This window comes from Chiloscyllium plagiosum, chromosome 46 (genome assembly GCF_004010195.1).
Source record: "Chiloscyllium plagiosum isolate BGI_BamShark_2017 chromosome 46, ASM401019v2, whole genome shotgun sequence".
Lineage (NCBI taxonomy): Eukaryota > Metazoa > Chordata > Chondrichthyes > Orectolobiformes > Hemiscylliidae > Chiloscyllium > Chiloscyllium plagiosum.
Window position 1 is genome coordinate 9,106,174 of NC_057755.1, and position 17,777 is coordinate 9,123,950.

Consider the following 17,777-nt stretch of genomic DNA (forward strand, 5'->3'; position numbering starts at 1 on the left):
GTACTCCAAAACCATCGAATAAAGGAGCAGCACCGTGATATCTAGTTATTCCAAGTAAACCTGTTGGAATATAACTTGGCGTTGGTTGATTTTTAACTTTGCATACCTCAATCCAACACCAGCACCTCCAAATCATGCATTTTACCCTGTATTCTGCATTGAAATTCGACCTTCCCAAGTATACGACTTCACACGTTTCCGGTTGGAAATCCATCTACCACTTAGCGGCCTACTTCTGCGATGTGTCATTGCAAACTACAACAGTCCTCCACATTATCCACAACTCCACTAACCTTCGTGTCATAGGAACACTTGCTAACTCACCTTTAAACGTCCTCATCCAGTTATTTATAAACATCACAAAGTACAGAGGTCCAAGAACCGATCCCTGCAGAACACTATTGGTCACTGTAATACAGACTGAATGCTTTCCACACACCACAATACTCTGTCTTCAATGGGCCAGCCAATTCTCTATCCAGACACACAAACTTTCCTGTATCCCATGCCTCCTTGTTTTCTGAATGATCATGCTTTGAGGAATCTTATCACTCGCCTTGATAAAATCCATGTATACCACATCCACTGCTATACCTTCATCAGCGTGTCTTGTTGCATCCTCAAATAATTCAGTAATATTTGTGAGACATGATCTTCCCCTCACAAAGCCATGCTAACTATCTCGAATCAAACTATGGTTTTCCAAGTTATCGAAAGTCATGTCTCTCACAATATTCTCCAATACTGTGCGCACCACTGATGTAAGACTGACTTGTGTGTCAGACCCAGGAGTATCCCTATTCACTTTTTTCCATTATTCACCCTCCAATCATCTGACTCTACTTTAGAGGACAGTAAAGGCGCAAAGATTACGCCAAAGGTACAGCAATCGCTTCCATTGATTCCTGGAGTAAGTTTGGTTTATCCCGACTGGCCCAGGAAGGATTTCTACCCTGATATTTTTCAAAACGTTCAGCATACCCTCCTTCCTAACATCAACCTGTTGTAGCATATCATTCTATTTCATGCTGTACTCAGAAATATCAAGATCGCTCTCATTCGTGAATTCGGAAGCAAAGTATTCATGAAGGGCATATCCAAATGCCTGCAATTCTCTCCACTATCCCTGATCAGCGCTAACCTCACTCTGGCCATCTTCTTGTTCCTCACATAAGTGTACACTTCGTTGGGGTTTTCCTTAATCCTACCCTCTTAAGCTTTTACATGCCCTCTTCGAACTCTCCAAGTCCATTCTTCAGTTCCTTCCTGGATGCCGTCTGACCCTCTAAAGTCCTGGAAGATCCTTGTTTCCTCTGTCTTAAATGAGTTTCCTTCTTCCTCTTGACTCAATGTTTCACTTCCCTTGTCACAAAAGGTTCTTTAAATCTATCAACCCTTCCTTACCTCAGTGGGACAAACCTGTCCAGGGCTATCAGCAAGTGCTTCCTCAACAAGTTTCACGTTTCAGTGGAGAGAAAACTCCCAATAATGTGACTGCTCCTTCACTGTTTCTGACCTCCACTCATACTGACTCTGTAGACAATCGCTCCTCGAAGTCGTCCCTTTTTGCAACTGGGAGACTATCCATTTTGAACAGAGCGGCGAGGAAAGAGGGCGGAGAGAATCGCGGGTTGCCCTATAGGTACATTTTTCCCACTTGAAAAAAGGGCCTCTGGAGTCGGGCCCCCGTTTTGAACAGAGCGACGAGGAGAGAGAACGGAGAGAAGCAAGGTCTGCTGGGAATATTTTAAGTGAGTGAGATCTAAACCTGCCACCGTACACCAAGGGGTCTCCTTCCCACCCATCTCCTCTAACCCTATTAAGAGCCTGTTTCCAGGTTTTCTCTTTTTTTTTTTCTTTTCCTCTCTTCCATGTTTGGTCCTGTGTGGGCTTTCAGAGTTGCGGGGTATGGCTGTTAGGGCAGTTGCATGTTCCTCCTGCAGAATGAGCCAGGTGGGAGACACGACAAATGTCTCTGCCGACCACATCTGCGGGAAGTGCACCCACACTAGCTCCTCGAAAACCGAGTTAGGGAACTGGAGCTGCAGCTGGATGAACTGAAGATCATCCAGGAGGCTGAAGGGGAAATTGAGAGAATGTACAGGGAGATGGTCACTCCTCAGACACAGGATAGAGATAGCTGGGTTTTATTTGGGCGAGAAATGGGAACCGACAGACAGAGCAGGGATCCCCTGTGGCCGTTTACCTCAGCAATAAATATACCGTTTTGGATACTGCTGGTGGGGATGGCCTACCGGGGGAAAGCTACAGTCACTGTGACTCAGAATTGACAGGGGGCGGATAGAAATGTGGTAGGGGTCTCAATAGTTAGACGGATTGACAAGCGACTTTGTGGTCAGGAAAGGGGCACCCGGAGGATATGTTGCCTGCCCGGTTCCAGGGTTCAGGATGTCACCAATCGGGTTTACATGATTCTGAAGGGGGAGGGGGAGTAGCCGATAATCGTGATACGTCGTGGCATTAATGATATGGCCAGGAAATGGGTTGAGGAGGTGGAAAGTGACTCAAGAGAGCTAGGTTGGAAGCACAAGTAGAATTGTGTTCTCAGGTACGGTGCAACAAAAAAGTGAGTTGTGGAACGTAGATTGCATGCAGCTTAACACGCGCCTGCGATGGTGGTGCAGGACGGAGGGCTTCAGATACCGAGACCATTGAGATGCCTTCAGGGGAAGGTGGAATCTGTGCATGAAAGATGGGCTTCTCCTGAGCGAGCGGGGCACAAATGTCCTTGGTGAGAGATCCTCGTATGGATCAGGAGAATTTAAACTAGTTTATCGGGGGATGGGAACCAGCGCTACACATCTGAGATGGGGGTAGTTGTTATGGGGCAGTGACAGGATTTAGTGACTCTATCGAGAGGGCTTTCCATGTGATGAAACAAAGGGATCGGTTAAAGTGCGTCAGTTTTATCGCAAGGAGTGTCAGAAATAAGAATGATGAACTTAAGGTATGGATCAGTACTTGTGACTACGATGCTGTGTCCATAACAGAGACGTGCGTTTGACAGAGGCAGAATGGTTGCTAAATGTTCCAGGGTTTAGACCGTTTAAAAGGATCAGGAAGGGTGGAAAAAGAGGAGGTGTGTAGTATTGCTAGTTAGAGAGTGCATCACAGATACAGAAACGAAGGTTGTCGAGGAAGGTTACTACTGAGTCCGAATAGCTGGAAGGTTGGAACAGCAAAGGAGCAGCCACCTCATTGGGGGGTTTCTACAGACTTCCTAAGGGCAGTCGGGAGTTTGAAGTACTTATAGGCCGGTAGACTTTGGAAAAAAGCAGATGTCGCAGGGTTGTTGTAATGCGTAACTTCAACTTTCCCAATATTAAATGGAATTTCCTTAGTGCAGATGTTTTGGATGGAGCCGTTTTTGTCAGGAGTTTTCAGGAAGGTTTCCATACTCAGTATGTAGACGAGGGGAGCGGCCATTTTGGATTTGATGCTCGGCAAGGAGCCAGAACATGGTTCAGATCTCGCAGTGGAAGAATACATTGGTGTCAGTGACCATAACTGCCTCACATTTACCATAGCCAACGAGAAGGAAAGGAGCAGTTAACATTGGAAGATATTTAATTGGGGAAATGGATATTAAGACGCTATCAGACAGGAGTTGGCAAATACTGTTTGGGAGCAATTGTTCCACAGAAAGGGCACAACAGACATGTGCAAGCTTTTTAAGGAGCAGTTGTTGCGAGTGATGCATAATTTTGTTCTTCTGAGACAGGCAATAAGGGGTAAAATTAAGGAGACATGGATGATGAGAAGAGAGGAGCTTGTCGTGAAAAAGAAGCAGGCAGCTTCCGTAATTTGGAGAAAGCAAGGGTCGAGCACAGCTTTAGAGGATTACAGGCTTGCTAGAAACGAGCTCAGAAATGGACTGAGGAGAGACAGGAGGGGGCATTAAAGAGAGTTGGCAGGAAGAGTTAGGAAAACTCCAAAGGCATGTTACTCAGACGTGAGGAATAAGAGAATGATCAGGGAGAATGTAGGACCGGTCAGGGATAGCGTAGGGAAATTGTGTGTGGGGTCTCAGCAGATAGGGAAGCCCTAAATGAGATTTTTGTTTCGGTTTTCACTGGGGGAAGGGATTTTGTTGGCATGAGAACATTGAGAAGCTGGGAAACAGGCTTGAACAGATCAAGATTGATGAAGTTGATGTGCTGCACATTTTGGCAAACAATAAGAGTGATAAGTCCCCAGGGCCGGACCACATTTATTCTAGGTTGCTCTGGGAAGCAAGAAAAGAAGTTGTTAAGCCGCTGGCGATGATTTTTGCTTCCTCACTATCCACGGGAGTCATAGCAGTAGATTGGAGGGAGTTGAATGTTGCTTGTCTTTTCAAGAAGGGTAATAGGGAAATTCCTAGCAATTGCAGACCAGTCAGTCTTACGAGTGTGCTCATCAAGAGTTTTGAAAAAAAATCTGAGTGGCAGGGTTTTACACATTTTGGAAAAGCATTGCCTGATTAAAGGCAGTCGGTATGGTTTTGTGAGGGGCAGGTCATGCCTCACAAATCTTATTGAATTCGATGGTCGAACAGTGGATGTGGTGTATATGGATTTCAGCAAGGCATTTGATAGGGTTCCCCATGGTATGCTAATTCATAAAGTCATGACGTATGGAATACCGGGCGTTCTGGCTGTCTAGTTTCAGAATTGGTTGACTGAGAGAAGGCAGAAAGTGGTTGTAAATGGAAAGTATTCTGCCTTGAGGACAGTGGTGAGTGGTGTCCTGCAGGCCTCTGTTCGTAGGCCTCTGTCTTTGTAGATTTTATAAATGGCTTTCATGAGAAGGTTGAGGGGTGGGTAAGTAAATTAGCCGATGACACAAAGGTTGGAGGTACTAATGATAGTATCGCGGGCGGTTGCAGGCTGCAGCACAACATTTTAAGAATGCAGAGCTCGGCTGAGAAATGACAAATGGAGTTCAAGCTGGATAAATGTGAAATGATGCATTTTGGAAGGGAGAACTTGAGTGCTGAATCTCGGAGAAAAGGCAGGATTCTTGGCAGTGTGGAGGAACCGCAGGATATTGATGCTCATGTGAATAGATCGTCAAATTTGCCACCCAAGTGGATGGGGTTGTTAAGGAAGCACATTATGTTTTGGCGTTCACTAACAGGGGGTTGCGTTTAAGAGCTGCGAGGTTTTGTTGCAGCCCTACAAGCCCCTGGTGACACAAAGCTTGGAATATTGTGCCCAGTTTTGGTCGCCCTATTATAGGTTACTTGGAGAGGGTGCAAAGAAGGTTTACCAGGATACTGCCTGGACTGGAAGGTTTGTCGTACGAAGAGAAGCTAACGAGGCTCGAACTTTTCTCTCTGGAGAGAAGGAGGAAGAGAGCTGAACTGATCGAGGTGTACAAGGTAATCAGAGACATGGACAGAGTCAATAGCCAGATACCTTTCTCCAGGGCAGGATTGACTGGGTATCATATTTATAAGGTGTAAGGAGGAAGGTCCAGAGGAATTGCCAGCGGTCGGCTCTTTACACAGAGATTCGTGAATGCATGGAATGCATTGCCATTGGCGGTCGTGGAAGCAGAGTCATTAGGGACATTTATGCAACTGCTCGATGTGCACATGAACGTCTTTTACCTCTCCTGCTATTCTTTTCAAAACATCTAAAGCCTACAGTATACAACAACTATTCCTACCCCTGTGGTATTCATGTCTCCAGAATGGCCACAGCATCATTGTTCCAATTACTAACCCATGGTCTGAGTTCGTCACCCTTATTCCTGATACTCCTTGTCATGAAATAGACACACTTCAACCCATCACACTGACATCACCTTGGCCCTATCGATTCCCTTACTCTCTCCATAGACTCTCTTCAAGCTGTATCTGGCGTTTCCCTGTTTACTCCATCATCTGATCCGTAGCTCAGGTTCCCACTCTTTTGCAAATCTAGTTTAATCTTCCGAAAGATCTCTAACAAACCTTCCACTCAGGATATTGGTGCCCCCCTGGTCAGGTGCAAACTGTCCCTCTTGTGCAGGTCCCACTTTCCCCAGAAGCTATCCCAATACTCCACATATCTGAATCCCTCCGTCCGAAAACAAACCTGCAGCCACGTGATCATCTGTAGTCGCTCTCTATTCCGAGACTCAATGGCATGGAGCACAGGTCGGAAATCTGAATTGCTACTCTGCTTTTCTTGCTTTATATCTTCCAATGTAACTCATTATATTATCTTTCCGGTTCCTCAAACGTTTCACTACCTATGTCATTGGTACCAATGCATACCACGAATTCTGGCTACTCTTCCTCCCCCTTAAGAATCCTATCGCCTCGATCCGATACATCCCTGAACCTGGCACCTGGGAGGTAACACACCAGCTGGGAGTCTCGCTCTTAGCCATAGAATTACACGTCTGTTCCTCTCAAGATTGACACCATGTCACTACAAAACCTTTTGCCCTAAGCATCGATTTTTCTACTTCTTTGGAATCTGCCTGACCTGGTGTGCTTTTCTAGCACCACTCTAATCCTGACTCTCACCTCCAGCATCTGCAGTACTCACTTTCGCTTCCCTCTCATTATTGCCCACCTACTGTCCCCGTTTCCCTTGTGAGCCACAAAGCCACGTTCAGTGCCCGAAGCTTTGGCTTTCCACTGATAGGATCCCTCTGCACAGCACCCCCCCCAACCTTCCAAGCAATATTGAAAACCATATACTTAATATTGAGTGAAACGACAACAGATTCTGTCTTTCCAAGGACTCTCCTTACAACCTTCCTTAAAGAAGGGAACAACATTAGCCACCCTCCAGTCATCAGGCACCTTCCTTCCCCTGTAGAGATGATGCAAATGTTTTCCGCAAGGGGTCCCGCAATTTCCTCCCTTACTACCCAAAACGTTCTGAAATGCATTGGATTAGATCCCGATTTTAGCTATCTATCTAATACCTTCTGAACTTTCCTCTTCTGCAATGTGAACTGTTCGTACAAAATCAATATTTAGTTCTCTGCATTCTCTGGACTCCATTTCTTTCTCCACAATAAAATCAGTTGTGAAATCTTTATTTACTATATCTCCCATCTTCTGGGGTCGAACACAAAGATGATATTTAAGGGTCCAAACACTATGTCTAGTTAGTCTCTTGTTTTTTTATATATTTGTAGACTCTCTTTGAATTATCCTAAAAATTGTCTGCCAATATTATTTCATATGGCCTCTTTGCCAACTTCATTTCTGTCTTAAGATTGACTCTACACTTTTTATATTGATGAAGCGATTCAATTGAACTAAGTTTTCTATATCTAAAATAAGGTCATTTTTTATTCTTAACAAAAACCTCAATACCTTCATTCATCCATTGTTCCTTATTCTGACCAACCTTGCCCTTCATTTTAGCTGGAAAATACTGCCTCTGAACTCTCGTCATCACACTCTTGAATGCCTTCCACTTGGCCGATGTCCTTTGACATGGAAAAGTCGATCCAACCAACTTATGAACGTTCTTAAATTTAAAACTTGCCGAAGTCCAATTAAAAACGTTAACGTTCATGTAAAGCTACCCTTTCCCATAACTATTTCGAAACTAATAGAATTATGATCGCCCGACCCAAAGTGATTGTTTGGTTTATTTCAGACAAGTCATCCAAAACTAGTATGGGCCAGTCTCTCTTCAACCGTGAACGTAATGGCCTTTTGTCAGTGATAGTTCATAAATAATGCGATTAATCGCCATGTTTGTCTCGCAAATCTCACTGCATCTGAGGCACTGTTTTCATATGAAAGGGAATATATAATCAAGAAAAATGCGTAAGTCAGCCAATATGTAATAAAACATTCCGGCTCAATATACTAAAAGTTGAGGAATATTTATTTTTCTCTCCCCATTAATCATCTTTATTCAAACGTGGTAAGAGAATGTTGGCATCAAAACAAGCATTCTTTAATCATCTTGCCTCATGTTTAATCTCTTTGCAATGAATGCGCAGGGCGATTTCAGAATATCCAAAAGCTCTTCTCTGAATTTTCTCTGAGTCACCGCATAGATGCACGTGTTTGAACAGGAACTCAAATACCTCAGCATGGCTCCTGTTTCGACAATGATGTAGATTGGATTTCCAAAGTCTCCTCGGTAATAATTGGGATTTGTGATTCTGGTCATTACAAGATTTATGACAGTTGTCAGCCACAAGAGAATGAAACTCCCTGAGATAGCGAAGAGGAAAACAATGGATTTCACTCTGTTCTTCATCTCGGGATCATAATGATTGTCAGTTGTGTGAGCCCGAAGTGCTCTGCGGGCTTTGCTAGTCACTAGCACATGTCTGACTGTCAATGCATTAAAGAAAGCAATTAAAATGAAAGGAAGCCAAACTAAACAGATGCTGAAAAACCAGATGTACACTACTCCTGCAACGGAGGAAAAGAATTCCACACTTGACTGGCAGTTCCATTTCACATTGTTCACAATGTATTCATGTTCATATGCAAAGAAAATGGGGAATTCCTTGATCCACATGAGGACACAGATCACACTTATAATTGTGACTGGAATTCGCACAGTACAATACATTGTCTTAAACTTTGGACAACAGATGATGACAAAGCGATCAAAAGTGAATGCGACTGTGAACCATACTGATAAATTCAAAATAACACAACCCAGGTAAAAAATAAACTTACAAATATGGGTATGAGACAAAAGCGATAATGGAAAGTGATACGTAAGAATGCTGTAAACCAGTACATTAATGATTATGACCAGTAGGTCTGCTATTGCCATCGCAAGCATGTAGACAGTGATACATTTCGAGAGGCCACACTTTCCTCGCACAAGAATAACAATCGTCATCGTGTTCGCTGCAAGCAAAACACAGGAGAGTTCATCATTACTTCAATAATTGAAAATTGCTTCCTTTCTAAATTATCTGAATCAATTTATTAGATGTTCATCATATACTTCTCAATCTTGTTTTCTTTGATGCTGGACCCCATTCAATCCAATCTTTCTTTTCTGATAAATCTGCTCAGTACTGTTGCAAATGCAAGCATAACCATCACATCAACCAGTCCGCCCTCAATCCTAATAGTTTGGATTCCAATTTAAAAAGTTACCAAACGTACTGACCATTGTTCCTTTTTGTGATGTGAAAATTCTGACAGAGAACGTCCTTTCATCACATTAATATTCTATGCATATTAACGCAGCTTTCAAGGTCATTCGACTGAAAAACATTTTTAAAAAATAGCACAACTCTTCATATTGATGGAATGCAATCGCCAGGATTTTATGTCTTTGTCATCATTGGCAAACCATAATACAGACAAAAGTAACATTTGCATGCAGGCTTTTTTTTGTGAGAACACATCAGTTTTGATATCTGAAAGTCGAATGCACATGGAATATGAGAGACATTATAATGCTTGAAGAGTTTAAGAAAAATCAGTCAAACCAAGCCAAATTCTACTGTTTATTAATTTGAAAATATCTTGCCCTGTCTACTGTAGGCCAAAACGCAGTTCCATGAAGTTAGTTTTAAAATGTGAGCTACAACAACAACAGCAAAAATCAATTGAAAGTGATGTTTGAGTGCTCTGAGATGTTTGGGTGAATATTTGCAAACTTTTGATGTATTTTGATCTATAAATCAAAAATTATGTTCATAAACATTCAACCAATGAACGTCCTTCCATCTATTTGTTTTCTCCCTACCTGTTGTCTTATGACTATTCAATTGGTAAAAATTCAACTTTGATAGATAGAGCATATTGACAACTCTTCATGTTGACAGAATGTTGTGAACTGGGCCTTATGCCTCTCTCATCATTGGCAAAGATATATTGCAGACATTGTAATATTTGTATGCAGATAATTATATTTCTGCACAAATAAATCAGGCTTAACATCTGAAACCTGAATGTGTATGGAGTGTCATTGACCTTAGGAGCAGCTTTGAAGGAAAATCAATCAACCTCAGCCAATGTCTTCTCAACGTACTGACTCACCAATTTACCCAGCTTATAGAATTGAAGGTGTTTTGTTCTCTCCACTGTCAGACACAATGCAATTCTATGAAATTAACTTCTAAAAGCAAACGGTATCGAAAAATGAATCTGATGCTTGAGTGTTCAAAGGTATTTAGGTGAACATGTAGCACCTTTAACTGGATTTTTAACTGTAAATCGAGAAGCCACGTAAGTTTTGAGCAATGGGTGTACACTGCACAACAGCGGTGACAACGGAGAAGGATGATGTCAAGGACCAGGCCAGATCGCCTCAAATCATTTCAGGAAAGTAACCCCGCCCCAACCTTTGGTAGTTGTTTTAAACCGGTGCAAGGCAGATATTCTAGGAGGGATGCAGTTGGTCAAACCACGTAGTTTAATTAAAACGCGATTTATTTACAAGATTACCAAATAAAACACAAACAAAAAAGAACAGAATACCGAATAAAGTAACGTATCTGAAAACCCTACACATCACCCCAACTTAACCATGCAGTTACAAATACTTGCAACAATCCCCAGGAACACACATTGACACAAAAGATAAAGTCAACTGCATGGTCTCATAGGAGAAATGTCAGAGAGAGAGGACGATCAGCGTGGACCTGCTTCTTTGCATCCAGCAGCTTTTAAAGCTGCCGGACTGCTTTCTCGGAATAGTTGGACTAAACCAAACCAGAAACTGGGTGAACTGGGTGAACTGGTTCCCCTTTTACTGCACAAGTGTTTTGCTTTAAAACAAAATCGTTAAAGCCTGCTTCCTGAAGCAGTACGTGAAACCTATTCAAACGCAGACATTTAGAAGTCCGTACCTTTTACGATGTCTCTGGAAAAGAAGACGTGGATAACATAAACGTGTTAAAGGAGCATCATAATCACAGAATGAAGCAGGGGAAACTGCAGATATAATTTACAGAAAAAGATTGAAATTTGCTCCACATAACATTGGGTAAAATCTTTGTGTTTCCAGCACTGAAACAAACACGAAGGGAGAAAGTTTCATCATCAGATTTGTTTGTCATTCAGTTTCACACTATGTGAATTTTGTTGCGGTTGTGTTTGTACAGACCAGGGCTATCAGAGAGTTTTCAAGCTATCATGAGGAAATGTGTATTGAAACATTCTAATGAGATCCATCTTGAGAAAAGGATTGAAGCAGCCATGAGATAATCTTTCTGAGAAAATAAGAACTGGAAGCTGGGGGAAATCGTACAGCCTTGAGAACCTTCTATATCATGCAGCATGATCTCATCTCAGCCTCAGCTCCATCTTACTCTCCATAACATTGCGCACATGACAAGTTACAAATCTACCTATTTTCTCCTTAAGGTTTATGAAATGTTCCAGCTTCTACCGCACGTTGGGATAGAAAATTCCACAGATTCACGGCCCTTTGAGAAAAGCAATGACTCCTCACCTCTGCTTAAAATCCCCTGCCCCTGCAAAATCTCGATCCAGATGTCCCACGTAAGGAAACATCCTCTCGGCGCCTCCTTTGTCAGCCCCTTTTAGCACTTTCCAAATCTCGAAAAAATGTCACTATTTGTACGTTTATCAGTTCAGTGAAAGAAAGACAATGTGGGTCGATGATTGACAGGTCAAAATGGGAAACGTCAGCCAATGCATTGTTGAGATTAGTGACACATTATGGTTTTTCAAGAATAGGTTGGAAACAATTAACACAAAATGACAATAAAACGTTCAAACGGAACTCACCCGGAATACCAATGGTTGCAAGAACTGGATAATAAATCTCCTTTATCAGCAGAATTATTGGTCGTTCCATTTTTCTGAGGAGGGATAATTTCTTTTCGATGTGAGAGACTCAGACAAGAGCTCACCAATGCCAGAGGAGGCATTTTCTATTTATCTGTTCGCACGTCCTCAAAGGAATTGACGAAGTCTATTTTGAATGAACAGTGGGCGTATGCTTTTCACAGTTAAACTCACATGAATGGTTTTGCTTTGATCAATCCCATGAACACATATCATTTAAGTTCTTGTTGAAACAAATAATCAATGAAAGGAGAGGGCAACTGAGGTGATTAGAAATAACACCGTGCATACTAGCTGCAAGAGTAGAGTGCTTGGCAACTTGAACCTTTTCTGAATGAAATATGGTCACAGCACATCTGGTATCCCTCACATCCACTGTCCTGCCTCTTCCGAGTATCCAATGATTCTCCAACTGGTCAAACATCAGTCTCTCTCTCTCAACGTTAAATATACGCAAGGCGTCTGCCCCCAGTGTTGCGTATCACAACGAGTTGCAACCACTCACAACTTACGAAGAGAAGAAAACCCTTTTCATTTCACTCTTAAATCCGTGCCCATTAATTCTGGCATGATGTTTTGTGGTCAAAACCTCTTTGATGGAGAAGGGAGGGAGGAGGGAGAATACCTTCCCAGGATTAACCCTCTAAGTCCCTTTCGGAATCCTGTAGCCTTCAACAAGATCACCTCATATTTATATCAACTCCAGTGAATAGATTCCCAACCGATTTAAACTTTACATCATCAAAAGTTCACACCTAAATATTTTTAAAATGTTACTTAGCTCTCTACCTCTAGCACGCTCACAGACAGCGATTTACACTTTCACAATATCCTCTGGGTTTAAAAATAAACATATTTCTGCTCACATCTCCTTTAAACATTCATCACCTTAGCTTTAATCAATGCCCCCGATATTGATAGCTCAATGACAAGGAGTAGGTTGCGTATGCCTTCACTCTCTATTCCTCTCACGTTTGATGCTTCTCAAGTATGTCCCCTCTCAATCTCCTCTGATCTAATGAAAACAGTTCATCTTGTCTAATCTCTCATCATAATTTAAATTCTCCAATGTCTTGAGAAATATCTTCTACGCAAACTCAAGTTCTATCCTGTGCTTCTTAAAATGTAGATTCCAGAGCTGCCCAATATATTCGAGCTCTGGCTTTCTGGACCTTTCATCCAGTTCTCGCGTATCCTCCCTGCTCTAAATATCATTTGATAAAAACACAGATACCATATGACTTTCCAACAGCAGTATCCACGTGTCCTGTAATCTTTAGAGATATGTGCCCATGCAGTGAATATGCAACAAGTTTCCTCTGATACCCATGCTTTCCAGGGTCCGACAATTCATCATGTGTTCACTTTTATCAAAGATAATAACCAGAAATGATAACTTGATTTCTTTGCATGGATGTTCACCCATCTCCAATAGACTAAGTTTTCATTTCTAATCCTTTTCTTTCTGAGGTTCAAAGATGCAATTCAAGAAAGTTATCTTGTGCATTTCCTTTGCCTTGGGTCAGGACACCGTCAGCTGGGCTGCATTTATTGCCCATCCTTCATCACTCAAAGGGCAGTTAAGTGACAGCCACTTCTCTCTGCACCCAGACCAGGTACAGACAGCAGTTTCCTTCCCTAAAGGGCAGTAGTGAACCAGATGAGTGTTTTCCTTTCCTGACAATCTTTTTATCACCAGATTCTTCATTAAAGGTAGTTATTGAATTCAAATTCCACTCTCTGCTATGGTGGGATTCAGACTGCCGTCCACAGACCATTACTCTGGTCTCTGAGCTAACAGTCCAGTTATAATAACATTAGGTCATTGGCATTTCATGCATGCCTGCGATTTCTTTTGGCCTAATATGCAATTGTGTTCTCGGCTGCACCTCATCTTTTGTACAATATCTTTTCGTCTTGGGGCACAAATTGCTTTCAAATTTTGTTTTCTAAGTTCATGGAGCACAGGCGATGCTGCTTGGTTATACAAAGGTAGATACAAGGTGCTATATCACAGGATTTGAAGAGTCAGGTGATTGTTTTTGAGCCAATAAACGTAGATCCTCAAACAAGAGTGCTATTGAATAGCATTTCTTTATGGCCCAGTTACAAGTGGAGTTCCGCAGGGATCAGTTCTGGGTCCTCTGCTGTTTGTAATTTTTATTAATGACTTGGAAGGGGGAGTCGAAGGGTGGGTCAGTAAATTTGCAGACGATACGAAGATTGGTGGAGTTGTGGATAGTGAGGAGGGCTGTTGTCGACTGCAAAGGGACTCAGATATGATGCAGAGCTGGGCTGAGGAGTGGCAGATGGAGTTCAACCCTGTCAAGTGTGAGGTTGTCCACTTTGGAAGGACAAGTAAGAATGCGGAATACAGGATTAACGGTCGGGTTCTACGTAAAGTGGAGGAGCAGAGGGATCTTGGGGTCTATGTTCATAGATCTTTGAAAGTTGCCACTCAGGTGGATAGAGCTTGTAAGAAGGCCTATGATGTATTAGCGTTCATCAGCAGAGGGATTGAATTCAAGAGTCGTGAGGTGATGTTGCAGCTGTACAGGACCTTGGTAAGGCCACATTTGGAATACTATGTGCAGTTCTGGTCGCCTCACTATAGGAAAGATATGAAAGCTTTGGAGAAGGTGCAGAGGAGGTTTACCAGGATGTTGCCAGGAATGGAGTATAGGTCGTACGAGGACAGGTTGAGAGTACTAGGCCTTTTCTCATTGGAACGGCGAAGGATGAGGGGTGACTTGATAGAGGTTTATAAGATGATCGGGGAATAGATAGAGTAGACAGTCAGGGAATTTTCCCCCGGGTACAACAGAGTGTTACAAGGGGAAATAAATTTAAGGTGAAGGGTGCAAGGTATAGGGGGGATGTCAGGGGTAGGTTCGTTACCCAGAGAATGGTGGGGGCATGGAATGCGCTGCCTGTGGGAGTGGCAGAGTCAGAATCATTGGTGACCTTTAAGCAGCAATTGGATATGTACATGGATACGTGCTTAAGCTAGGTTAAATATTCGGCATAACATGTTGGGCCGAAGGGCCTGTTCTGTGCTGTATTGTTCTATGTTCTATGTTCTATGCGCGGCTGTGGTCGTGTTACTTTCTTCGGGCCAGGGTTTGAGACCTATCTGCTTCAGATGTGTGTTCTAACATCTCCGATTAGAAGAATTAGAAGTATCTAAAGTCTTCCAATGCTGCACAATTAACTTGTCTTTTACTTTTTGTCTTAATTGTATATGAGCGTGAACATATAGTTTATATGGCAGTTTGTTCCATGAGAAACATATGTAATATCGGAGTTACTGGAAGTGCACGGTACCAGGAATATTACATGAATATTAGCGGCATTACAATGAGTGTCGGCTTCCAATGTTAATGTGACACCAATTTTATAATTTTAGTCAATGAAGGGTCGTCACTCGACATAATTTCCAGTGTATTAGAACATTAGCACCAGTATCAGATTTCTCTTGGCCTATTACACAATCGTGTTTTGGCTATACCAAGATAAATTAAAAATCCCTTCATCACTTGTACAACATCCTTTTGTCTTGGGACATAAATTTCCTTCGGATTTTGTTTTCTAAATTCATGGAGCACAGGCGATACTGCTTGGATATACAAAGTTAGATACAAGGTGCTATATCACAGGATTTGAAGAGTCAGGTGATTGTTTTTTAGCCAAGAGAACGTAGACCATCAAACAAGAATGCCATCAAACGGTGTTTCTTTACAGCTTGTGTATGGCAGTGGTCGTGTTACTGTCTTTGGGCCTGCGTTTAAGGCCTGCCTGCTCCAGAGGTGTGTGATAATATCTCCGATTAGAAGGACTAGAAGTTTTTAAAGTCGTCTATTGCTGCACAACCAACTTGCTTTTTACTGTTTCTCTTAATTGTGTATGAGCAGACCATACAGTGTATATGGCAGTGGATTCCATGACAAGCATAAGTAGCATTGGAGTTATTGGATGTGCATGATACCAGGAGTAGTGGATGAACATTAATGGCATTACAATGAGTGTCGGCTTCCAATTTTGATGGGACATCAGTTTGCAATGTCAGTCAATGAAGGTCGTCACTCGACACAATTTGCAGTGTAACAGAACGTCAGCACCAGTATCAGAGGAACAGAGACTTTTCTGGTGCGACATGGGGCGCACAGGTAGCAGGCGTTTTTGGAGTACATATAGTGGGCGGGAAGACAAAGCTGTGACTGTTAATGTAAGGACCACAGGAGCTTAGGCCCACGCAGAGGCCATTCAGCCCGTTGAGCCTGTTCTGTCATTCAGTGAGAGCATATTTGGTCTGCGGTCTCACTCCACATACCTGCTTTCGTCTCATTTCCACAAATATTTTGCTGAGCACAAAAAGTCATTCCTCTCAGATTTAAAATTACCAAATTATTGCGTACCCATTGCTATTTATGGAAGAGCATTCAAAAATGCCTCCGCATTGTGTACAGAAATACTTCTGAAAATCCCTCTGAGCAGTTGGATGCGAATTCTCAGGTGGTGAACCTTAATGTGTAAAAAGCGAAGAGTGCAAGCGATTCATTTTCATATATTATCTGCATTTCCCTGTTCATAACTTGGAAATTTCCATTTATATCATGAAGACTTCAATTAGAATATAAAATTCAAAATCATTGGGGAAACATGATGTATCTTCCTAGCAAAACTTTGATGTCCGGATTAACCCTATGTTATACTCTCTCCAAAAACCAAGCTGTCCTTCATATGGTGTCATGCACAGATCTGCGTAGAGTGCTCCGAGATTGGTCTAAATTGGGCTCTGTCTACCTGCAACATTTTATACCTCATTCTCAAAAAAAGACCAAAATCCTCGTAACCCCTGGATCATTTTCTGGACTGGTTTGTGTATTTTAAAGATCTAGGCATGCGAAGCATGACATCTCACGATTGTTTGTCGAATTACACTTGAATACACAGGAACAGAAACAAAACTTTGACAGTATCAGGGTACACAGAAGACTCTAACAGTGAACAGGTAGACCATTTGGTCCATTGTGGCTGAACCAGATCTCTCAGCATTTTGGCATCAGGTCAATGTTGCTATTTACTGAATCAATCAATGCTTTACTGAATGTGTCAGTTGAAAACCCCTTCAGCATACATACAAGGAATGTGTTGGATTATGCCTAAAGGACTGAAGATGACAAGACCATTAAAAAAGGATCAGGAGAAGGCCATTCACCTACTCAAGCAGGCTAAACCTTCATTACTATCTTGGCTGGTATCAAACGTGTCATGTCCATTTTTGTGTATTTGACACATAACCCATGAATTTCTATATTTTGCGTGATTCTTTTTCTCACCACACATTTGCACCTTTTAATAAATAGTTTCAATCGTTTCCTTGGTACTTTTTTACTTTTACTTTATGTGAGTGGAACAACTTCCCCCTATCTGCATTCTCCAAGCTGACCAGTATTTTGATATTTCAATCATGACTCCACTGAGCCTTCTCCTCTCTAAAGGAAACAGCCCCAAATTCTCCAATCAATGCCCAGAATAAGAGGTTTTCATCTTCGAACAATTCTTCTCAACCTTCTCTGCTCTTACTTTAATGTCTTCACATGCTTTGTAAATGGAGTAAAGATCTGGAAATGGTTCTATCACTGAGACCTAATAAATGCCTTACAGAAGTCTATCATAAAATAATTGCTCTTGTAATCCCTGCCCTAGGTAATGAAGCATAGATACTGCATGCGTTTCAAAGAGATCTCTCAACCTACCACCTTCAGGAATTCATATAAGTGCGGATCCAAGCCTCTTTAAACATGCACCTCCGTTAGAATTGCAATTCTTGCTTAATACTCTCTTGCAATGTTCATTGGACTGAAATGTACCACCTCAGACTTATCCCGCTTTTGTCTTGGTTCCAATCTCTTGGCATTTCCCTTTAAATATGGACACTGCTTGTGTTTGATTAATCATCTAGTGCCATCTTCGATGCCTCAACACTCACAGGCAGAGCTTTCTATTTGCTAACTGC

General features: G+C 42.1%; 1 protein-coding gene across 1 annotated transcript; it reads right to left on the bottom strand.

Moving 5' to 3' along the window:
* Window positions 1-7,919: 7,919 nt before the first annotated feature.
* On the bottom strand, window positions 7,920-8,828 carry LOC122544123 (probable G-protein coupled receptor 139). The gene has a single exon (XM_043683161.1). It carries the CDS (start codon window positions 8,826-8,828, stop codon window positions 7,920-7,922), a length of 909 nt encoding a protein of 302 aa, XP_043539096.1.
* Window positions 8,829-17,777: the final 8,949 nt, after the last annotated feature.

What these genes read in the sequence shown, in the direction of transcription:
- LOC122544123 (XM_043683161.1), bottom strand. Translation starts at nt 8,828, where the DNA reads ATGACGATTGTTATTCTTGTGCGAGGAAAGTGTGGCCTCTCGAAATGT.